General features: G+C 33.6%; 1 protein-coding gene and 1 non-coding gene across 2 annotated transcripts in view; both read right to left on the reverse strand.

Moving 5' to 3' along the window:
* Nucleotides 1–555: 555 nt before the first annotated feature.
* LOC133198873 (5S ribosomal RNA) lies at nt 556–674 on the reverse strand. The gene has a single exon (XR_009722642.1). It is a non-coding gene; the product is annotated as a 5S ribosomal RNA (ribosomal RNA).
* Nucleotides 675–3,706: 3,032 nt separating this feature from the next.
* LOC133178839 (Bardet-Biedl syndrome 12 protein homolog) overlaps nt 3,707–25,000 on the reverse strand; it is a 33,035-nt gene continuing 11,741 nt past the window's right edge. The window contains exons 2-9 of the mRNA XM_061313518.1: nt 11,434–11,559; nt 9,704–11,193; nt 9,066–9,213; nt 7,371–7,517; nt 6,382–6,543; nt 5,620–5,727; nt 4,339–4,501; nt 3,707–4,149 (exon numbers count right to left, since the gene is read on the reverse strand). Of these exons, the coding sequence (XP_061169502.1) occupies nt 3,821–4,149; nt 4,339–4,501; nt 5,620–5,727; nt 6,382–6,543; nt 7,371–7,517; nt 9,066–9,213; nt 9,704–10,893 (2,247 nt within the window). The 5' untranslated portion in view covers nt 10,894–11,193; nt 11,434–11,559 and the 3' untranslated portion in view covers nt 3,707–3,820. The remainder of the gene's footprint in view (nt 4,150–4,338; nt 4,502–5,619; nt 5,728–6,381; nt 6,544–7,370; nt 7,518–9,065; nt 9,214–9,703; nt 11,194–11,433; nt 11,560–25,000) is intronic.

Genomic DNA, 25,000 nt, shown 5'->3' on the forward strand with positions numbered 1-25,000 from the left:
AGTTTGGTAATGTATTCGATTTGCAGTGTAAAGATTTGTGATGCCCTTGCCTGTCGTACGCCATGCTATATAGCGCACTAATGCGACACCGGTCGCCTGAATAAACAAGTTATTATCTGTCTCAACTGTTGTGCCAAGTGCCATGATGATTGCTGAGCTTGGATTGACAATTATCCCTCGGAAAATGTTCCGTTATTTTCAATTATCTGGGTGGTGTTGGAAAAAAAGATGTTGCATGCAAGTAAATAAATAATGTGTTCATTAAATTTTATTAATAATCAAATATGTTTTAATTTTGTTTCTTACTAACTATTAAACAGTGGAAGATTTTTTTTTTTTAAACTATGTAGATTTCATTAAGCTGTACAAAGCATGTGCTGAAAACGATGTTATGCTTGTCTCCCTTTGACTGCACGAGATTCACGATTTTTTTTTCTTTCTTTCTTACATTTTGTTCACAAACATGTATCGATTTATACTTGTAACTGTTACATATAAATTAATCTCACTGACAACATAGAAAAAAAATCTAGGGTGCTGAGAAAAAGAAAAAAAAGTCTACGACACCTGGTATTCCCAGGCGGTCACCCATCCAAGTACTAACCAGGCCCGACGTTGTTTAACTTCGGTGATCGGACGAGAACCGGTGCTTTCAACGTGATATGGCCGTAGACAAGTATGTGGTGTTTATTTCCCGACTTTATCTGTAAACGAATTTAAAAAAACAAAAAAAACACGTACAAGGTGGGAATTGAACTGGTAATAATTTGCTTCTCTTTTTTTCCCCAATTATGTATTTATTAATACTTATAGAGTAATGTCAATTGTTCAGTTTGTTGCTATAATCGGGAGCGGGGGGCACCTGTTGATGCATAGAAAAAGAAGGTGGCGGAATGTAAGGGGCGTATATGTATAATTTTGTTATTATTTTTAATTGATTGATTATTGATAACTGTGAAAAATTGTTTAACTGTTTGTTTGTGTGTGTGTCTGTATGTATGTATATACGTGTTTGTGTATGTTTGTGCAAGTCTTCTATATCTGAAGGATCGGTGATTGTATTCTTGGCTTTGCTATATCTGGACTGTAGATCAGACATCTAATAATTAATCAAAATATCCTGGTCTACTGAGTGATTTGATATATTAAACTGTTAAATATGTTTTATTATCCAATATTATAGCGAATATATGGCATAATAATAATATTGGTAATGAAGGTCCAGTAGCTCCCCGGTTCGAACTATATTGACCGGCGGTCCAACAGCTGAAGTTTCTTAATTAGTTTAGGGGAATGAATATACAGAGATGAATCATGAAGATAACGAACAGTATTCAATCTCGAAAGTCCAATGAAACGATACAAATTTGGAGCAGAGCAAATACGGACCTCAGAATTTAAAGGTGGGATCAGGTTCCATGGAGGAGTGAGCATCCCCTGCCGATCGGTCACACCCGTGTGCTCCTTGTCACGATCGGGAAACAAAAACCGGAAAAATCCGTATGCAGTTCAGTGTTTAAATAATGGCCTACAATTAGTATGAAAAACGTCAGTCGGCATTTGACTCAATGATAGGTTTTATGTGCTGAGAAGGTCATTGTATCGACCGAAAAACTTGCGAAAGGATGACTTCAAACGAGGCTGTTGATATTCTTGTTTCGTCAACTTGTCAATAACTTGCCTGATTTTAGAAATTGTTCATACGTAGAGCATGCTCTTGCGTATTGAATCAACTGAGATACATAAACCCCATATGCAGGTGATAAGGGTATATTGCTACATATACACTGTAAAAATTGTGTTTAGGAAATAAACACTTCTATTACATGTTTAGATCTAAACGTGTATAGTATTGTATTTAACAACTAAACACTTATGTCTTAACATGTTTTATATCTAAATGCGTTTAGAAATTAAACATGTTTTACTGTAAAGTGCAGAGTTATCTTCCCGGAAATGACACACATATATTTGAACGTTAATTTGAGCGGCTATCTAAACAAAGAAAACACAACAAGCTATAAGGTGATGTACCAATGTGAGTTATGACAACCCAATTCAAGGGATAACCATGGCGAAATAATGAAATACGTGAAAGGGCATCTTATTACTGCAATACATTAAAGGTTTGTTTTCTTTTTCTTTGCATTAATTAACCACGATGAGCAACGTAAATAAAGTTGACTTGGGATATCTTGAACTCGTTCATAGACTTGCAGGAGAGGAAATAATATTAAATGTCATTAAAACATCTATATTTATATCAGTATAGTTTCAATAAAACTTGAACAATTTTTTTTTTTAACTAATATAAAATATCAGTGGCATTGTACTTTTACTACAATCTGGCTTTCTTTCCTACAGGTACTGTAGTCCAGATCGAACTCAAAATACACGTATCAGAGTACATGGTGTCATCTCCAAGTGCAATTTTGTTGTTCCATAATCAACACTTTGAAACTTCATTTTGTGAAGATTACTGAGTTAATTCGACAATGTTTACAATTATCCTCGTGCATTCGAATTGGGTTACTTTCTGGCAGTTATTGATGGGATATATAGATTATATTATGTGGTGCTTTGGGACTTGCTGAAAGTTAATAAAATTTGATATTTTTGTGATTGACATGAGGAAAACTCTGCAGCCGATTCAAATTATAATTATTATAATAAATATATATATAAATATACATTTTGTATTTTTAATTTAAAAATTCTTTAATAAAGGCTTTTAGATATATTCAATGAAGTTTTGACATTAAATTGTCAGCTTAATATTTTTTTCTTCATAATTTTGAAGATTAAAAATTTGTTATCCATGTGTACATTATAAATTATGTGTCATTCTGATTGAATTGTTGAGACTAATCAAATCTATTCAGTTCCATCTCCTACATTATTTGTGTAAATTAAGTACATTGCACAGTGTCCATTGTACTGAATAATTAAATACAAATCCCAACGTTCAGTGGCTTTATTGAAAATTATTAATATCGTTACATATTTTTGAAAATTTTGACAATTATTCGCATTGAAAAAACATATATTTTTTGTGCCTAAATTTGAGTGTTTTGTTTTTCTGCAGGTACAAATTATACTTATGTGTTTAGATATTAAACACTTCTGCTGTTATGTGTTTAGAATTTTAACACTTGTGTTTATGTGTTTAGATATGTTTAATTTCTAAGCACAAAAGTGTTTAAATTCTAAACACTTTCTGAGATATGTTTAGAAATTTTACATGTTTAGGAATTAAACATATAAAAAAGGAGGTGACAACAAAGTGTTTAGAAAAGTGTTTGAATTGTAAACACATTTTTTACAGTGTAAGTAAGGGAAGTTGACGATTGAAAAGTTGAAGTCATCACTTTTATCATAAAGCTTTGTTGTTGGGTTACCATTAACGTCTTTTCCCAGTAAAATATCTAAATACAAAACATTAAAGAAAATGTGTCAAAAATACTACGTATTTAATAAAACAGTAAAATTAGTTGTATTTATAGGTAATTTGGAGATGTAATTTGTAATTCTGTGGTTGTTTTGGGCTATGAAATATAATAACAAAAAAAATTAGAATCCAAATCCACAAAAGCAAACAAATTAAAAACAAAAGTAACGAGGGGCGCTGAATCTGCCTTTGAATGTTCCAGTATCTTGAGAGAATGAAAAGGCCTTTTCAAATTGTTTACTGTTTTTATACAAAATTATAGATTTTAAATTACAATGTGTATCGGGATTTTGCAATAAATTTTGAAATAAATACCACCAGCTAACAATGAATTATTTTTATGATCCATCCTCAACTTACATGAACAAAGTTTCACAAAATTTGATTGGATGAATTGCTACCAGTCAGTATGTAAGAATCTATCTGCAACAATGTTAAGGCTGTATTGATAGCAATATCCCAGGAAGCCATCTTAGTGGTTCCTTCATCATAACATTCTATATGCTCTTTCAAATCATCCTGCATTGAATTTATTCGACAGGAAGGACTTTGAAGACTGGACTCCCTTTCCCCCAGTGACAGTATGAGGCTATTCACCAGTTGAGTGATGGAGGTATAATTGCAGACATAATGATAATAGCTGAGCAGTACCTGGGCAAGTTCTCTCATAACTAAACTCTTTGTTCCATTTTTTGACATATCTAGGAAACAATAGTTTTGCACAAGGGTTAGATCAATAAATATTTATAATACATCAATATTTACAATTGTATACATAAACATGTACTTTATAATCGGTTTTTCTATAAAATAATATGATGTTTTGAACTGCCTTCTTCATTCCATCTGATGATGTAAGATATGAAAGAAAAATATTTGACTTGCCCTACCTGCCTTATCTAACAGAGCCAGTGCACAAAGCTCTTCAGTTTTTCCCTTCCCAGGTAGCACACTGCCCATCCCCAAGGCCTTGGACAAAGACTTGCAACACCTCCAGAATTCCTGTTCAAAGCAGTCCCTGCCTATCTGGGCTGGATGACTGTATACAACACTCTGGAAAGGTAATAAGGGTCAAGTAATGGTCCTTTATTTATTCAATTAAAATAAACTAATTCTATTATATTGGTATACTGTATACAGGGTTATTTTTGCTCCATATGTTATTTTTATCCTTTCAAATTTGCAAACAAATTTGCCCCATGAATTCCCCCAAATACAGTTGTATTAAAGAGTTAAAGGTGTTTTCTTCAAATTTGTCCACTTGATAATGAAAGCTAAAAGAGGCTACACTTAAAACGGGGGACGAAAATTTCCCTATAGATAGTAATTTTAAAGCTTTCAACTCAAAATCGTATTAATGTTACTTAACTAATACATGAATTGATCTTTCACCCACTCATTTTTTCCAAATTAAATTAAGGCTTGATGACTTGTTGATAAGAGAGATAACTCTTACTGAGATAAATGATTACTTAGTAGTATTCCTTTATAAAATTGTTAAATTGATAAAATCTGATTTCTGACAAATTTTCCATGCAAGGTATGTTGAAATCGTATGTATTTATTTTTGATTTGTTGGAAAATCATAAGTATTTTAACTAAATATTATATGAGTGAGAAGAAGATTTATGTACCTTAAAACAATAAATAAATATAGATGTGTTTGTGAACAATGATAAAAGCTTTGACCTTCAACCTAAAATATGAGGACCCTATGTTGCATACCATATGTTATAGATTAGTTCTAAACTGACAACTATCTTGCCTTGACCTGGCATAAGATATTATACAATATGAAGTATCAGCTTGTACAGTACAAAAATTATGGCCAAAGATTTATGAGGTAAAAAGCTGGAGGTATTTAAAGACGGACCTTTTTGGCTCAGAAGGGTAAAAATTTAACATTGAAAATGAAACTATACACAAATTTTACCAGATTCTGTTACTGTAAACCAACTTTTATTCACGTGCGAGAAATATTCGCAAGTTTAGCGACCTACTTTAACTAACGAATATTAATCGCAGCAAACCATTTATTTTGTTTTTATGTAGAGAATGTTTCCTCAATCGTGAAAATTAATCGTCGCAGATTGATTTCAGACTGACAAATCGTGAATGATAGTTGGTTTACAGTATCATGCAGATGTCAATATCATTCTCAGTAAGTTTACCTGTGTCAGTTTTTTAGGAAGTTTGACAGTGACATATTGCTTGTCAGTGTGACAGTAGACCCAGTCATCGTGTAAAGGCTCAAAAGCCAGGCAAGGACAAATGTGAAACTAGAAAAAAAGTATCATGTGAAAACAGATCTAAATGCTTACAGTAGTATGGTTGTCATTGATGATGTCTATGTATGTATTATACTGAAGGATTTCAAGGATTTGAGGTATAAAATACTTGAAGAATAAGTGGTTGAGACTTCCAAATCACTCCAACATATCCATGTTATTCAACATATCATTTGTTCAAGATACTGAAGTCCAACTGTATATGATTCAAAGAATATCAGTTTGCAACAGCATTAAGCTATCACACAGTTGCACATGTAGGGTATTGGGCTAAGACAAGGAGGACCTCTCAATGTAATAAAATTCATGTTGAATGGTGAAAAGTTAAAAAATTCTCTAAAACAATGTGTTGTAAACAATGAAGTAAAGCTTTATTATGCATATACATATATCTTTACATCTCTGCTGATTTTCCACTATGTAAACTAGCTATCAGTAGTTAATTATTAATTTGAATTCACTTAATGTATATGCAGTGATATATATAATTCTGTATATTTCATAATACTTCAGTTATTTTAATTTGCATACTACAGGTATTTTGCATACATGTTTTAAATTACTTAATAGCATAAAATAAACCTGATAATATGTCTACCATGTAAATTTAAATATAATGTCTTGCATTTGTTTTTTAAATCATACCTGGCCTATATCGGACACATAGGTTGCCATTGTGATGTCAGATGATACACAGATACATTGAAGAGCTGGGAATGGGACATTCTGTACCATAACAACATTGGGTAAATGACCCTGCAGATCAGGACAGATCTTACCACTGGCTAATACAGCATCTATCTGTTCCTAAAACAGAATGCATACCTGTCTGGGCTATGTAACATTGAATTCTACTAAATTGTGGGGAAAGTTTGTAATATTTACTGTTTTGTAGATGTTAACATTCCTCTGTGTTACCCTTGCATGCTACAAACTATCCATGTTTTGTAGCACATTATTTAAGGTAATTACAAGTTTTTTCTATGCAGACGAATTGGTTTTGGGGTATGAAAATTTTTAAAAACACACAAAAAATCCTGACTTACAAAAATTCTTATTCTTTATAAATCTATTGGGATCAAGATATCATTCTTAATGCACATTCCTTTTAAGTACTGGGTAAAAGATTCATACTTGTATATATATTTATATAGTATTACACATGTAGTTATATACAAAGAAAATTCTTAAATGATAATAAATAAAAATATATAATCAGTATTGTTGTGATGTTTTTTTTTTTCATTTGATCTATGCTATTCTTCCTGACGGATGGATTTTTGAATTTTGGGTGGACATTAAACATAAGAAAACTTGTAATGTCCCAATACACTAAAAGTATTCTGTAAAGAGCATTCAAGTTCACATTAACTACCGGTACTTAACGATCCTGATGGTTATACTGTAAGTATTCTGTTAAGAGCGTTCAAGTTGACAGTTACAGTATTCTGTTAAGAGCGTTCAAGTTGACAGTAACTACTCAAGGATCCTGATGGTTATACTGTAAGTATTCTGTTAAGAGCATTCAAGTTGACAGTAACTACTCGAGGATCCTGATGGTTATACTGTAAGTATTCTGTTAAGAGCATTCAAGTTGACAGTAACTACTCAAGGATCCTGATGGTTATCCCTACCATTTCCAGAGTTTGGATGACCTGTTCTATCCAGGCATCCTCTCTCTGAGTGATGTATTGCTGGGAGGAGATGCTGGTGTTCACTGTGTCCAGGGTAGACTTGTATCCCTTATGACGGAATGCAGTTGTGATATCACCATTTATGACCTACAGATGTATATGAACTGGTGTATATACAAAAGTTGATATGGATATGTAATCATTTTCTTTCTTTAACAAGAGGACCATGGGCCACAACGCTCACTGAGTCAATATGGCCTTGTTCTTCATCAGCAGATTTTTTTTCTATTATATATTCCTATGTAAAACTTCCCTATTGTAACCCCATCCTACCCCCAGTTGTCATGATTTTTAAAGATAAAGCCCCACCCTACTCATTGAGGTCATGATTTGAAACTTGAATGTACACTACCTCAAGATACTTCCATATCAATGTTACTGAACATGGATTTGCTGTTCTTGAGAAAAAGATATTTAGAGATTTTTTTTCTATACATCCATATGTTAAACTCTGATAATGAATCGTGACTGCACCCTACCCAAGGAGGTCATGATCTGAACAAACCTGAATCTTCACTACTTGAGGATCTTTCCATATCAATATAACTAAACATGGCCTTGCTGTTCATGTGAAGAAGATTTTTTCTTGTATATTCCTACAGAAAACTTTGATCTCTCATTGTGGTCCCACCCTACCCGGGGGGGGGGGGGGGGGGGTCATGATTTGAACAAACTTGAATCTACACTACCTGAGGATGCTTCCATATCAATATGACTAATCATGGATTTGCTGTTCTTGATTCAAGAAGATGTTTAAAGATTTTTCCCATATATTCTTATGTATAACTTTGATCAAACTTAAAAATCCTACCTGAGGATGTTTCCATATCAATATGACTAATAATGACTTTACTGTTCTTGAGAAGAAGATTTTTTAAAGATTTATGCATTACTAGTATATTCCTATGTAAAATTTTGATCCCCCATTGTGGCCCCACCCTATCCTCTTGGGTCATGATTTGAATCTACACAAAGCTTAAACTTTTTTGGCCCAGTGGTTCTAGAGAAGAAGGTTTATCAAAGATACCACCACACTTTCCTTATTTCTGTATTATCTCCCCTTGAAAAAGGGCTTGGTCCTTTACTTGAATTCCCTTCACTCAAGGATGCTTTGTGGCAAGTTTGGTTGAAATTGGCCTAGTGGCTCTGGAGAAGAAGTCAAAAATGTAAAAAGTTTACAGACAATCAGTCTACAGACGAAATGTGATCAGAAAAGCTCACTTGAGCTTTCAGCTCAGGTCAGCTAAATAGTCAACAATGCAGGTATCTTGTAATTTTTGGACTATAATCTCAGGTGATTTGCTTTCCTTCTTCAGAAATAAAAAAAATTCAACAAAAAAATGTGTACTAGTAAGATAAAATTATCATGAGAAAGAAAATATTCCATTTCTTAGTATGATAAAGTTGCTTTCCAGCTAGCATTTCACTGAGTAGAGAAGTGTCTTTTTAAAAAGTATCAAAAGACTTTTCAATAAAGTATATTAAAATGACAATTGTGTCAAAATACCCACAAAATTGTGAGGCTTAAATTGTGCCCATCTGACACACATCTCATCATCTTTCAAATAAAAGACATAAAATCTAAGCTCACATGAGCTCTGGTTTGAGTTTACAAGACAAAACATATAGATTTACCACAGTTCTGAGAATTTGTCTCCCTTTGTTGACTAAACCTGTGATGACATCACTGGAAACTTCAATCACTGTCCCATCCACTATAACAGGATTGTCCGACAGAAAGCCAACAGTTGAGGTCACAACACTGACACCAGATACATTTAACCTAAAATAAATTATATTTTTTGATATCTTATTCCTTAAATACTGATTTTAAAAAGACATCTCTACCATCACAGATCAACACATGTACAGGAGTATCAATTAATTGCAACATTATACATTTATTTACCTGGTTCAAGGGCAACATACATTTTGTCAGACCCAAGAACCAAATTGTTTACCTGAGGCTGTTGGGCCAAAGGCACACAGTTTGGTTTGAGGGTCTGACACAATGCATTATGCCCAAAAATACAGTCGGTAAATGTTTTGTTACACATTTTTAAATATAGCAATCCAACATCTCATCGGCAGGTCCAACATCCTTTTTTTTTTTTTTTGGACCGCTCGGAAGAACATTGGAAATTTTGCACTTTTTTAGATTTATATAGGAAACAATTTTTAAATGTTTAACAAATTAAAATACTTTCTGCATGAAATTAAGTACCGGGATATTCAAATATATCCAATTTTTTGAAAAGATAATCAAATATTACTTCAGTGCATCCTGATTTGGTGTTTGCATGAAAACTACTTTGAGAACAATATCCATTACATCTTCACAACCATGACTGAGTCCTCTCGCTATTGACTGGTATCCTACATCTATGTCCAAATAATCTCCCCCTAAAACATCCTTACAATCCTGTCTCACTCCCTTGGCTATTGTTTGGTATGCTACATCTCCAATGGACTGGTTCCCTGGATTGGCAAAGGAAAATTCTTCATCTCCCTCATTCAGGGAAATATTTTTGGTTTTTTCAAGCAGTTGTATCTTTAAGTATTTTTCCTTAACAGTTAGTAGATCATCATCCTTCACTCCATGTTGTTCATCTAAAGTGGATTTTACAGTTTTGTAGTGTCTGCTCCTATTGAATATTTTATATGAAGATGTTTGGATTCTCAATTTTGAAATCAAATCATTCAAATTCTTGACTGACTCAGTGTCTTTGGTCTCGAGTTTTTCATGAACAGTTGCAGGAAAACTATCTACTGACATTTCCTCTTGGGTAGTTGACATTTCTCTACTGTGGTTTGGATCATTTTCTCCCCTTAACTCTTTTACAGTGGATTCCATCGTTTTGAAATGTCTACTGCAGTTCCAGACTTGATTGTGGCTACTTTTGACCTTTGATGTTTTCTGGAGTTTTTCAATAAGTTGCTGTTGCTTTATACTCATATTTTCAAGGTCTTGTTCACAGATATCACCTGGCTTTCTAGGGGATTTTTCAAAGCTCTGGTCAAATTCATTTTCATCTTGACATTTCAGCTGAGAGACTTTTTGTTGAAGTCTAGATTCCCATGACTTATAACAACTAACCTTTGTATTGTGACTTAAACAACCCATTGTTATTGATGGTTGTGTTTTCTGAGAAGTCTGTGAATCAACACGACAGGTAGTGCTTTGAAATGTTTGGGATTTCACCACCTTTGGAATATCATCAAAACAATCCTTGAATTCATCATCATTAGATTCTCTACCTTCTTCATTTTTCAAGGACATGAATTGTACTCCCTCCTTAACCACTTCATCCACATCTACATCAAAATGACCAACTACTCCACACCCTGTGCTGAATGTAGCTTCCGGTCCATTGATTTGGCTGGTATCCAGTGGTGTATCTTCAGTGAAGAACCAGGTCACATCTTCTACATCTTCCTCATCCTCTGCCTGAATGTTCAACATCTTCAGCCTAATTGGAGAAATATTACATACTTCTGTTGATTTTCCTGTACATGTTTCATCAATATTACTATCAAGATTAAATTTTTGCTTTTTTGAAATGGAGGTATTCAATGATTTGTCTGGTATCCATAAACTACACTCCTTTCTTGGTTCTTGAGCAGTGAAATATGAGTCTGTTTTGTCATCCTTTGGCTGAGGTGTCAAACTTGTCTTTATCTGGATTTCTAGATCTTTAGTTTTTTCTTTGCAAATTCTAAAACTTGCTTCTAAATGTTCTTGAATCTTGCAAATTGGAATACCCTGATATAAATAAAATATGATAAATGAAGCTGCAAAATATAGTCAAATACCGAAAAGAATACTGATCTTAAAGAAAAGGGAAAAAAATCAAAACGGACTAAAATGTACACATGTATTACCATTATATATATAATACACGCTGAAAGAATAACCTTTCGTATTGTTTAATATGACCAGTGTTTTCTTTTTCTCTAAATGCATGTTTATGTTATGATAAGGGATATGGATATTGCTGTTTACCTGTTGATGTAATGAGCTAGACAGTTTGTAAATTTCTGTAATTAGGTATAGCAAAGACTTCAGTCCAAATCCATGTTCTTTGTGGAAAGCTATGCACACAGATATCACATACTGCAAAACTGGATTCTACCAAAAAAAAAAATCAGGCACTATGGTCATCTTTTATACAATGCAAAATTTCTGTTTTCAAGGCATATTTTAACGCTAAATTGTTACATTACCTGTTTTGAACAGTCACAGGACTTCATTGCTCCTGGCAAACAAAATTTAGTAAATGTAAATCAAAATTTTCTTGAGTCTGCCTGTGTCATAGTTGAAAAATTGTTTTGAAAATATATTTTTATTTATATCCACACTTTCTATAAGCAAAGTTCAGGTATATATTGTTATTATGATCTTTTCCATTCATCCATCCATCTGTCACCCTATATTCTTCCTCATACAATCCTACATTTTAAGCAGCAGCTTATTCATATTTTGGAATAAGAATGCGAGTGTCCTGTAGATGTGCCATAAGGTTTTGGAATTATGATTTTCACCCTGAGGTCAATTTTGGGTTAAAAAAAAAAAAAGAAAAATGGGGGTCAAAAAAAGTTTTTTTCTACAAAAACCTGGTTCCCTGTATGCCTCTTACATTTTGCAGCAACCTATTCGTATTTTGGAATATGATTGGGGATGTCCTGTAGATGTGGAATAAGGGTTTGGAATTTTGATTTTCAAACTGGGGGTAAAAAAAAACAATGGTTTTTCTGATTCCCTGAACTCCTCTTGCATTTTTCGCAGTAACCCATTCATATTTGAAATAAGAATTGATGACAAGTGGTAAGTTGGATTAAAATCAATAAATTTTAGAGTTTTTGAATCTATATAGAAAACATAATGCTAGATATATTTATATACATGTATATTTTTATTTTTGTTTATTAAAAGTGAATACATTGTAGTTAATTTGTATGATTTTTAATGCATTGTTTAACACATGTCAATATAATAAATCATTTACTACATGTATAACAATTCAATAAGCAATTTATTCAGAAAATTACATTCCCCTGCTTTTGGAGTCTAATTGGTTGGGGTATAATTCTTTATTACATATTGTAAATGTCTTTCTGTCCTGTCTTGTCTGTCTGGGAAACTGTTATCACAAGTAATTCATTACAAATGTAAAAATTTAAAATCCCTTTCTCTTTGGGTGCAAAAGATATAACCATTTATTAAGGTCTTCCGTTCCAGACGGAAGACCTTATAGTGATTGTACTGTTTATTAAGGTCTTCCGTTCCAGACGGAAGACCTTATAGTGATTGTACTGTTTATTATTAAGGTCTTCCGTTCCAGACGGAAGACCTTATAGTGATTGTACTGTTTATTAAGGTCTTCCGTTCCAGACGGAAGACCTTATAGTGATTGTACTGTTTATTAAGGTCTTCCGTTTCAGACGGAAGACCTTATAGTGATTCTACTGTTTCTTCTTTATTATTATTTTTTTTTCCCCTTTTCTTTTCCGGGCGATTTCTCAGAGATGTCTGGACGATTTTTCTTGAAATTTTCAGGGATGATAGAAAATAAAAATACGCCCAGGCGTTTTTTTTTCACTTTTTCAAAATTCACTTCCGGTCGTCAGATATGTCCGATTTCCGTTTTTTTTTGAAAATATTTTGTCCCAGTCATATCTCAGAAACGGTAAGAGATTAAGACACCAAACTTATATGGTTAATAGATCTTGAGGAGTAGGCAAAACCATTTGGGTTAAGAGCGTCAGCCGTCACTTCCGGTCGTCACAGGAAGTGATCAAAGAAATCGAAAATTTCAACTTTTCTTTTTTGATTTTTTTCTTTCATCACATTGTTGCATCTTATTTGTAGATTCGAAATATGTTGGTCCCACCGGAAACAAAAACGTCAACTTCCGGCTATAGGCGAAAAACTGCATAATTTGAGTATTTTACTTTCCCATAAATATTTTTTATGGATAATGTATTTGAACTGATTTTTGAATATGTTATCAAGACTGCAAATGTTTAGAGTAACGTCAAATATCTTTGTAAAATTCACTTCCGGTCGCGCGTTTCAGTGTCCGCAAAATGAGAACTTTTCCCAGTGATATCTCAGAAACGGTAAGAGATTTAGACACCAAACTTATAGGAGTATCAGACCTTGAGGAGTAGACAAAACCATTTGAGTTAAGAGCGTCGAACGTCACTTCCGGTCGTCACAGGAAGTGATCAAAAAAATCAAAAATTTCAACTTTTCTCTTTTGGAATAATACTTGCATTATGTAATTGTATCTTTTTCACAGTTACGATATGTGTTGGTCCCACCGGAAACAAAAAAACGACAACTTCCGGTTATAAGAGAAAAACTACATCAAAGGGTTTTTGAATTTACCCCAACATATCGCTTATAGATAGAGTTCTTTAAATGAATTTTATATATGTTATTGAGACTGCTGATGTCTATAGTGACTGAAAATATCTTAGTAAAATTCACCTCCTGTCGCGTGTTTTCTTGTCCTCAAAATGAAAAGTTATTTCAGCAAGATCTCGGAAACGGCATGAAAGTAAGACACCAAACTTATAGGAGTAATAAACGTTGGTGAGAAGGCAAAACACATAGGTTTAAAAGCGTCAGCCGTCACTTCCGGTCATCACAGGAAGTGATCGAAGAAATGGAAAATTTCAATTTTCCTTTTTAAAATTAAAACATTCATCACTCTATTGCTTCCCTTTCACTGTTTTGAAATATGTTAGATTCCTACGGAAACAAAAACTTCAAACTTCCGGTTTAAAGAGATAAACTACGTTATTTCGTGGTTTAACTTTCTCATAAATATTACTTACAGATAAGTATTTGAAATGTTTTTTTTTACATATGCTGTAGATACTGCAAAAGTCAAGAGAAAATTCAGAGATTTTTATTCAGTTCACTTCCGGTCGTGTGTTTTCCTGTCCTCAAAATTAGAATTTGTTCTCACAATTGTTCGGCAACAGTAAAAGACTGAAGTCTAAAACTTTCAGGACTTATAGTCAGTCATCAGTTCATTTGCATTGTGTAAAAATCGTGTGTCGTCATTACTTCCTGTCGTGACAGGAAACGAAGCAAAAAAGTATTTTTTAAATTAATTTGTTTCTACATAAGTTTTAGGCCAATACCGACGTTGGAAAAGACATGTTGATGCAAAGAGGAAGTAGTATAACGGAAGACCTTCTCATTACTAGTAATGAGCTTCTAGTATTCTTAATATTATTGTATAGACGAAATTTGGTAAAGGACTATGTCCGCTCCATTTCTCCAGAACAGCTTAAGATATGAAAGTTAACTTTGTCAGATATCATAGATAATGACTTGTAGATGTCACCATGAATATTCTTTCCGTCGTCATTACTTCCGGTCGTCACAGAAATTGGAATAAAAAGTCGATTTTTTCTATTTCTTTGTCTTTCTAACTTCTTTTTTCTGTAATATTCATAGGGTATGTAAAGGCCCCTCTTTGAAGATTTTACGTATTACCAGTTTCCTGATAGGATTAAGAAGGAATTAAATATCTTTAAATATCTTAGAATTTCCGAAAACGTAGGACCAACGTTTCTTAAACACTACAGAATATTGATTTTTCCCCCGTATATATAGTTTGCGAGGACTGCTCAGTGCTCATTTACGTAGGAACTGGTGTAGAGTTAAAACCTACTGGGTGATTGGGATAGGCCAGAAAAACCTTGCCGTTGCCATGGAAACGAGTTTATATTAAATAAAAACGGCTGTATATGATATGTGTGTGCATTTTATTCGCCCCTATTTTTGTCAACTGTAGAAGACATTGCCATCTTTACACCCCCCCCCTTTCTCTCTTTTTCGCTTTTATGTTTTGCATTCTTTATAAAATGACCTTGACTTTCATATCACAAGCAACTCTTCTTGACGTTTTTAAAATTATAAGCCTTAATTCTTTCTACAAAGTAATGCTAATTTACATGTTTATGTTCAAGACCCCCCCCCCTTTCCTCGAAGCAACCAGGTAGAATACACAGATATAAAATTTACAACTTATAAGGAACTTCTTAAGAGTTTCATTAATAAAGTTCGGTTCCCCTGATGTGATTTGATATTTTACTACCATTCATTCTTCTTCTGTTTTGTCTTTAGAATTTATAATTATTTTATTTAGAATTAATTTATCTTTAGAAAGTAGTGATTGTCAGCTGCATTCATTAGCATTTCGCGTTTTCTTCTATATCTATTACTTGCATATTAATAATTTCATTAAATAATATTTAAAAATATTAAAACTTCATTTCTATTAAATTTTATTCATTTGTAAATCCTTGGATCCGCTCCTGCAGGTGCGCGAAAGCCTCATCACTACTGTAAACAAATTATTCATCACGCCGAAAATGTTCATGATTCCGCTAAACTAAGAAAGCTTACACATAGTTTTTCATCTCATAAACAACCATCAGCCCTGTCCAATGCAGAAATGCTCGAATTGAAGGGGAAAATTCAGGAATTGTTTTGCGTCAACCATGTTTTGACGTGAACCTTACACCGCATTCTGTTATATTCTTAATATTATTGTATAGACGAAATTTGGTAAAGGACTATGTCCGCTCCATTTCTCCAGAACAGCTTAAGATATGAAAGTTAACTTTGTCAGATATCATAGATAATGACTTGTAGATGTCACCATGAATATTCTTTCCGTCGTCATTACTTCCGGTCGTCACAGAAATTGGAATAAAAAGTCGATTTTTTCTATTTCTTTGTCTTTCTAACTTCTTTTTTCTGTAATATTCATAGGGTATGTAAAGGCCCCTCTTTGAAGATTTTACGTATTACCAGTTTCCTGATAGGATTAAGAAGGAATTAAATATCTTTAAATATCTTAGAATTTCCGAAAACGTAGGACCAACGTTTCTTAAACACTACAGAATATTGATTTTTCCCCCGTATATATAGTTTGCGAGGACTGCTCAGTGCTCATTTACGTAGGAACTGGTGTAGAGTTAAAACCTACTGGGTGATTGGGATAGGCCAGAAAAACCTTGCCGTTGCCATGGAAACGAGTTTATATTAAATAAAAACGGCTGTATATGATATGTGTGTGCATTTTATTCGCCCCTATTTTTGTCAACTGTAGAAGACATTGCCATCTTTACACCCCCCCTTTCTCTCTTTTTCGCTTTTATGTTTTGCATTCTTTATAAAATGACCTTGACTTTCATATCACAAGCAACTCTTCTTGACGTTTTTAAAATTATAAGCCTTAATTCTTTCTACAAAGTAATGCTAATTTACATGTTTATGTTCAAGACCCCCCCCCCCTTTCCTCGAAGCAACCAGGTAGAATACACAGATATAAAATTTACAACTTATAAGGAACTTCTTAAGAGTTTCATTAATAAAGTTCGGTTCCCCTGATGTGATTTGATATTTTACTACCATTCATTCTTCTTCTGTTTTGTCTTTAGAATTTATAATTATTTTATTTAGAATTAATTTATCTTTAGAAAGTAGTGATTGTCAGCTGCATTCATTAGCATTTCGCGTTTTCTTCTATATCTATTACTTGCATATTAATAATTTCATTAAATAATATTTAAAAATATTAAAACTTCATTTCTATTAAATTTTATTCATTTGTAAATCCTTGGATCCGCTCCTGCAGGTGCGCGAAAGCCTCATCACTACTGTAAACAAATTATTCATCACGCCGAAAATGTTCATGATTCCGCTAAACTAAGAAAGCTTACACATAGTTTTTCATCTCATAAACAACCATCAGCCCTGTCCAATGCAGAAATGCTCGAATTGAAGGGGAAAATTCAGGAATTGTTTTGCGTCAACCATGTTTTGACGTGAACCTTACACCGCATTCTGTTATATTCTTAATATTATTGTATAGACGAAATTTGGTAAAGGACTATGTCCGCTCCATTTCTCCAGAACAGCTTAAGATATGAAAGTTAACTTTGTCAGATATCATAGATAATGACTTGTAGATGTCACCATGAATATTCTTTCCGTCGTCATTACTTCCGGTCGTCACAGAAATTGGAATAAAAAGTCGATTTTTTCTATTTCTTTGTCTTTCTAACTTCTTTTTTCTGTAATATTCATAGGGTATGTAAAGGCCCCTCTTTGAAGATTTTACGTATTACCAGTTTCCTGATAGGATTAAGAAGGAATTAAATATCTTTAAATATCTTAGAATTTCCGAAAACGTAGGACCAACGTTTCTTAAACACTACAGAATATTGATTTTTCCCCCGTATATATAGTTTGCGAGGACTGCTCAGTGCTCATTTACGTAGGAACTGGTGTAGAGTTAAAACCTACTGGGTGATTGGGATAGGCCAGAAAAACCTTGCCGTTGCCATGGAAACGAGTTTATATTAAATAAAAACGGCTGTATATGATATGTGTGTGCATTTTATTCGCCCCTATTTTTGTCAACTGTAGAAGACATTGCCATCTTTACACCCCCCCCCTTTCTCTCTTTTTCGCTTTTATGTTTTGCATTCTTTATAAAATGACCTTGACTTTCATATCACAAGCAACTCTTCTTGACGTTTTTAAAATTATAAGCCTTAATTCTTTCTACAAAGTAATGCTAATTTACATGTTTATGTTCAAGACCCCCCCCCCCCTTTCCTCGAAGCAACCAGGTAGAATACACAGATATAAAATTTACAACTTATAAGGAACTTCTTAAGAGTTTCATTAATAAAGTTCGGTTCCCCTGATGTGATTTGATATTTTACTACCATTCATTCTTCTTCTGTTTTGTCTTTAGAATTTATAATTATTTTATTTAGAATTAATTTATCTTTAGAAAGTAGTGATTGTCAGCTGCATTCATTAGCATTTCGCGTTTTCTTCTATATCTATTACTTGCATATTAATAATTTCATTAAATAATATTTAAAAGTATTAAAACTTCATTTCTATTAAATTTTATTCATTTGTAAATCCTTGGATCCGCTCCTGCAGGTGCGCGAAAGCCTCATCACTACTGTAAACAAATTATTCATCACGCCGAAAATGTTCATGATTCCGCTAAACTAAGAAAGCTTACACATAGTTTTTCATCTCATAAACAACCATCAGCCCTGTCCAATGCAGAAATGCTCGAATTGAAGGGGAAAATTCAGGAATTGTTTTGCGTCAACCATGTTTTGACGTGAACCTTACACCGCATTCTGTTATTAAGGTCTTCCGTTTCAGTCGGAAGACCTTATAGTGATTCTACTGTTTTTTCTTTTTATTAGGGCTTTCCACCTTTCTGTGGAAAGTCCTATTGAAATTGTTCTGTTTATTATTATTATTATTTTTCCGCCGCGTGTTTTTGAGTTTCAAGATTTATCGAAAAGATTCATGGTCCATAAGAATGTACTTGGTAAAAGATTTTTGCAGTTGACCCTGCGTATATGAACTTTGAACCCTCGAGGAGTTATAACCCCCTTCGCAATAAATCCTTGTTATCGCTACTCCTCCGAAACCGTAAACCCTAGAGTTACGAAACCTTCACCGATGTCTTCGACTACTTAAGAATACTTTTCAATCTTGGTATTGCGAAATGATAGATCGAGCACTTTGAAGAGTAATTGCCCCCTGAAAGTTTTTGTTCTTTATGTATAATGAAAAAAATTTAAACGATTAATCGTAGAGACACGAAACCAACTGCATTGGATTCTTCATCATTTGACCTTCAAAATCTGTTCAAGGTCAAAGGTCAAGGTCACTCTAAATATGAGAAATATAGCTCTTTTAAAATCTCTTTTGTCTTACAACATATATTACATAACATTAAATACATCATATGTCCTTTTAAAACTATTTTCAGATTTCACTTTTCAACCCCTAAGCCTGACGCATTAAAAAGTTCTTGCCCCTTGTGCGAAAAACCTTGTTATCGCTACTCCTCCGAAACCATTGACCGTAGAGATGCGAAACCTTCGACAGTGTCTTCGACTACTTTAGAAACTTTGACCTTGAAAATTAGGTCAAGGTCAAAGGTCAAGGTCATCCAAAATACGAGAAATACAGAATATATGAAAGGGGGGGGGGGTGTTAAACCAATATAAATGTATGAAATAAACTATTCCACGCTTTAATTATCTTGTTTTCTTCTTAAAATGCATGTAGATCATTTTATTTATCATAGCTGCATTTAATATAACCCACATGGAAGCTTGTTTCATTCAGGAATCTTCTTACTGAGCCTGCAACAATCTTAGGATCCGCAGTCAGGTCGCTTTGAGTCCAGTCCATGTTTTCCTATATGACGACCTACATACCATTAGCCTCGAGTCCGATTTATTTCATCGGCACTTTTCTAAGTAGTTTAACTAAATCAGAACATTTAACACCTCAAATTAAACCTTCGAATGCACAGTGCACAAAAATAGAATTACGATATGCACAGTAAAACACATGTCATGCATGCATTGTACTTCCATGGTAACTATGTAAACAAATGCCATCAACACGGAAGCAAAAAGAAAAGAGAGAGAGAGAGAGAAAGGAAGAGAGAAGAAGAGAAAGGAAGAGAGAAGGGGAAAGAGAGAAAAATTGGCCCCTAAATCGCCAAAAAAAAAAAAAAAAAAAAAAAAAAAAAAAAACATCTTTTTTTGGAGCTGCGCGAAGACCTTTTGAACTCTACGGAGAAACGAGCCCGACTATAAATCTATAGCAAAAGACGAATTTTTGAGTTTATTTATTTTCTTGTATTTTTCTTCTTCTTTCTTTTGTTCTTTTGAAAGCCAAATGATATGGAAACATGTTTCTCAAAACTATTCAATTCCGATAACTATGTTGTACAACAATTTTTTTAAAATTCCTAAATAGGTAGTTTACTGCATACATCTTCATCCGAATTCGTGGCGTAGTGGTTAGCGCGTCTGCCTTTCAAGCTAAGGGTTCTGAGTTCGATCCCTGCTGGAAGAACTTTTTTTTTTTTTTTTTTTTTTTTTTTTTGGCATTTTTCTTCTTTTTTTACAGCCCAAATTACATGGAAACACTTAAAAAGGTGGAAAGACCTCTAATTGTTCTGTGAACAATTAGTCTACTAGTTATTATTATTATTTTTTTTTTTTCCTTTTCTATTTTTCACGATTTCTCAGAGATGGCTGGACGGATTTTCTTGAAATTTTCTGGGATAATAGAGAATGAAAATACCTACAAATGTATCTTTGAATTTTTTCAAAATTCACTTCCGGTCGTCAGATATGTCCGATTTCCGTTTTTTTCAGAAATATTTTGTCCGAGTCATATCTCAGAAACGGTAAGAGATTAAGACACCAAACTTACATGAGTAATAGATCTTGAGGAGTAGGCAAATCCATTTGGGTTAAGAGCGTCAGCCGTCACTTCCGGTTGTCACAGGAAGTGATCAAAGAAATCGAAAATTCTTACTTTTCTTTTTTGAATCTTTTTTTGCATCGCATTATTGCATCTTATTTGTAGTTTCGAAATATGTTGGTCCCACCGGAAACAAAAACGTCAACTTCCGGCTATAAGCGAAAAACTGCATAATTTGAGTATTTTACTTTCCCATAAATATATTTTATAGACAATGTATTTGAACTGATTTTTGAGTATGTTATAAAGACTGCAAATGTCTAGAGTAACGTCAAATATCTTTGTAAAATTCACTTCCGGTCGCGCGTTTAAATGTCCGCAAAATGAGAACTTGTCCCAGTGATATCTCAGAAACGGTAGGAGATTTAGACACCAAACTTATAGGACTATTAGACCTTGAGGAGTAGACAAAACCATTTGGGTTAAGAGCGTCAGTCGTCACTTCCGGTCGTCACAGGAAGTGATCAAAGAAATAAAAGATTTCAACTTTTCTCTTTTGGAATAAGACTTGCATCATATAATTGTATCTTTTTCACAGTTACGATATGTGTTGGTCCCACCGGAAAAAAAAACGACAACTTCCGGTTATAAGAGAAAAAACTACATAAAAGGGTATTTAATTTTCCCATTCATATCGCCTATAGATAGAGTTCTTTAAATGATTTTTATATATGTTATTGAGACTGCAGATGTCTAGAGTGACGTGAAATATCTTAGTAAAATTCACTTCCGGTCGCGTGTTTTCTTGTCCTCAAAATGAAAACTTATTTCAGAAAGATCTCGGAAACGACATGAGATTAAGACACTAAACTTATAGGAGTAATAAACCTTGGTTAGTAGGCAAAACATATAGGGTTAAACGCGTCAGCCGTCACATCCGGTCGTCACAGGAAGTGATCAAAGAAATCAAACATTTCAACTTTTTTTTTAAAATTAAAACTTGCATCACTTTATTGCTTCTTTTTCGCTGTTTTGAAATATGTTAGATTCTATCGGAAACAAAAACGTAAAACTTCCGGTCTTAAGAGATAAACTACGTTTTTTCGTGGTTTAACTTTCTCATAAATATCACTTATATATAAGTATTTGAAATGTTTTTTACATATACTGTAGATACTGCAAAAGTCAAGAGAAAATTCAGAGATTTTTATTCAGTTCACTTCTGGTCGTGTGTTTTCCTGTCCTCAAAATTAAAATTTGTTCTCACATTTGTTCGGCAACAATAATAGACTGAAGTCTAAAACTTTCAGGACTTATAGTCAGTCATCAGTTCATTTGCATCGTGTAAAGATAGTGTGTCGTCATTACTTCCGGTCGTGACAGGAAACGAAGCAAAAAAATAATTTTTTCAGTTGGTTTGTTTCTACATAAATTTTAGGCTAATACCGACGTTGGAAAAGACATGTTGATGCAAACAGGAAGTAGTATAACGGAAGACCTTCTCATTACTAGTAATGAGTTTCTAGTTATTATTATTATTATTTTTTTTTTCCCCTTTTTTTGTCGGCAGAATTTCTCAGAGATGACTGGATGGATTTTCCTGAAATTTTCAGGGTTGATAGAGAATGAAAATACCCCGAGGCGTTTTTTTTCATTTTTTCAAAATTCACTTCCGGTCGTCAGATATTTCCGATTTCCGTTTTTTTCAAAAATATTTTTTCCGAGTGAGATCTCAGAAACGGTAAGAGATTAAGACACCAAACTTATACGAGTAATAGATCATGAGGAGTAGGCGAGCCCATTTGGGTTAAGCGTGTCAGTCGTCACTTCCGGTCGTCACAGGAAGTGATCAAAGAAATCGAAAATTTCAACTTTTCTTTTTTGAATTTTTTTTGCATCACATTATTGCATCTCATGTGTAGTTTCGAAATATATCAGTCCCACCGGAAACATAAACGACAACTTCCGGTTATAAGAGGTAAACTACATAATTTGAGTATTTTACTTTCCCTTAAATATCTTTTATAGATAAAGTATTTGAAAAGATTTTTAGATATGTTATTCAGACTGCAAATGTCTAGAGTAACGTCAAAAATCTTAGTAAAATTCACTTCCGGTCGCGTGTTTTTCCTGTCCTCAAAATGAAAAGTTATCTCAGCGAGATCTCGGAAACGGCATGAGATTAAGACACCAAACTTAAATGAGTAATAGACCTTGAGGAGCAGGCAAAACACATAGGGTTAGACGCGTCAGCCATCACTTCCGGTTGTCACAGGAAGTGATAAAAAAAATCGAAAATTTCAACTTTTCTTTATAAAATTAAAACTTGCAACACTTTGTTGCAACTCTTTCGTGTTTTGAAATATGTTAGATTCCACCGGAAACAAAAACTGTAAACTTCCGGTTTAAAGAGATAAACTACGTTATTTCGATGTTTAGCTTTCTCATAAATATCACTTACAGATAAGTATTTGAAATGTTTTTGTTTTTTTTACATATGCTGTAGATACTACAATTGTCATGAGAAAATTCAGAGATTTTTATTCAATGCACTTCCGGTCGTGTGTTTTCCTGTCACCAAAATTAGAATGTGTTCGCACAATTGCTCGGTAAGAGTAAAAGACTGAAGTCTAAAACTTTCAGGACTTATAGCCAGTCATCAGTTCATTTGCATCGTGTAGAAATCGTCTGTCGTCATTACTTCCGGTCATGACAGGAAATGAAGAAAAAAGTATTTTTAAGTTATTTTGTTTCTACATCAGTTTTAGGCTTATACCGATGTTGGAAAAGACATGTTCATGCAAACAGGAAGTAGTAGAACGGAAGACCTTCTCATTACTAGTAATGATTTTCTAGTTATTATTATTATTATTATTATTTTTTTCCCCTTTTTTTGTCGGCAGGATTTCTCAGAGATGACTAGATGGATTTTCCTGAAATTTTCAGGGTTGATAGAGAATGAAAATACCCCGAGGCGTTTTTTTCATTTTTTCAAAATTCACTTCCGGTCGTCAGATATGTCCGATTTCCGTTTTTTTCAAAAATATTTTTTCCGAGTGAGATCTCAGAAACGGTAAAAGATTAAGACACCAAACTTATACGAGTAATAGATCATGAGGAGTAGGCGAGCCCATTTGGGTTAAACGTGTCAGCCGTCACTTCCGGTCGTCACAGGAAGTGATCAAAGAAATCGAAAATTTCAACTTTTCTTTTTTGAATTTTTTTTTGCATCACATTATTGCATCTCATGTGTAATTTCGAAATATGTCAGTCCCACCGGAAACAAAAACAACAACTTCCGGTTAGAAGAGGAAAACTACATAATTTGAGTAATTTACTTTCCCTTAAATATCTTTTATAGATAAAGTATTTGAAAAGATTTTCAGATATGTTATTCAGACTGCAAATGTCTAGAGTAACGTCAAAAATCTTAGTAAAATTCACTTCCGGTCGCGTGTTTTTCCTGTCCTCAAAATGAAAAGTTATCTCAGCGAGATCTCGGAAACGGCATGAGATTACGACACCAAACTTCAATGAGTAATAGACCTTGAGGAGTAGGCAAAACACATAGGGTTAGATGCGTCAGCCGTCACTTCCGGTCGTCAGGAAGTGATCAAAAAATCGAAAATTTCAACTTTTCTTTATAAAATGAAAGAAAAAGTGAGCAAGCTCACATACCCCACGCTTCCCCAAAACTCGACAATGCAACACGTAATGAATGGCACAGTGCATTTTAAATACACAGTATAATTCAAAAAAGGGGCATTACTTGCAAAAAATCATCACATCAAAACTTCTTGCATATAAGGACATTCAAATCTTTGTATGTTACAAATTTAACTGGGCTGAAGTTTCTAGATAAATAATGGAATCAAAATTTCTTGGTAATATACAAATCTATACATTATTCTGAAATACCTACAAAGTTTCAGGAAATTCAGTGCCGGAATTATGCTGACAAACTGTTATTTAAATTCCTCAGTGATTTCGATTTGTTAATGAGTGTAAGTCCATGTCCAACACATGACAGTTTACACATTTAAATAATTGATGGAAACAAATTATGATGTAGTCATATGAATCTGTTTATATACTGTACTTATGAAATTATTTAAGGCAAAGCACACCACTTTGAAAGGGGGGGGGGGAGAGAACTATCGAAGATGGTGTGTGTGTGAGTGTGTGTTTGTGTTAAACCATTAATATTTTGATCTCAAAATCAATAGGGGTCTTTTAAGGTCATAAAATATTTCACATAGAATTTCATTAT

Source organism: Saccostrea echinata, unplaced genomic scaffold (genome assembly GCF_033153115.1).
Source record: "Saccostrea echinata isolate AGI-Se365-2 ecotype Australia unplaced genomic scaffold, CSIRO_AGI_Sech_v1 ptg000001l, whole genome shotgun sequence".
Lineage (NCBI taxonomy): Eukaryota > Metazoa > Mollusca > Bivalvia > Ostreida > Ostreidae > Saccostrea > Saccostrea echinata.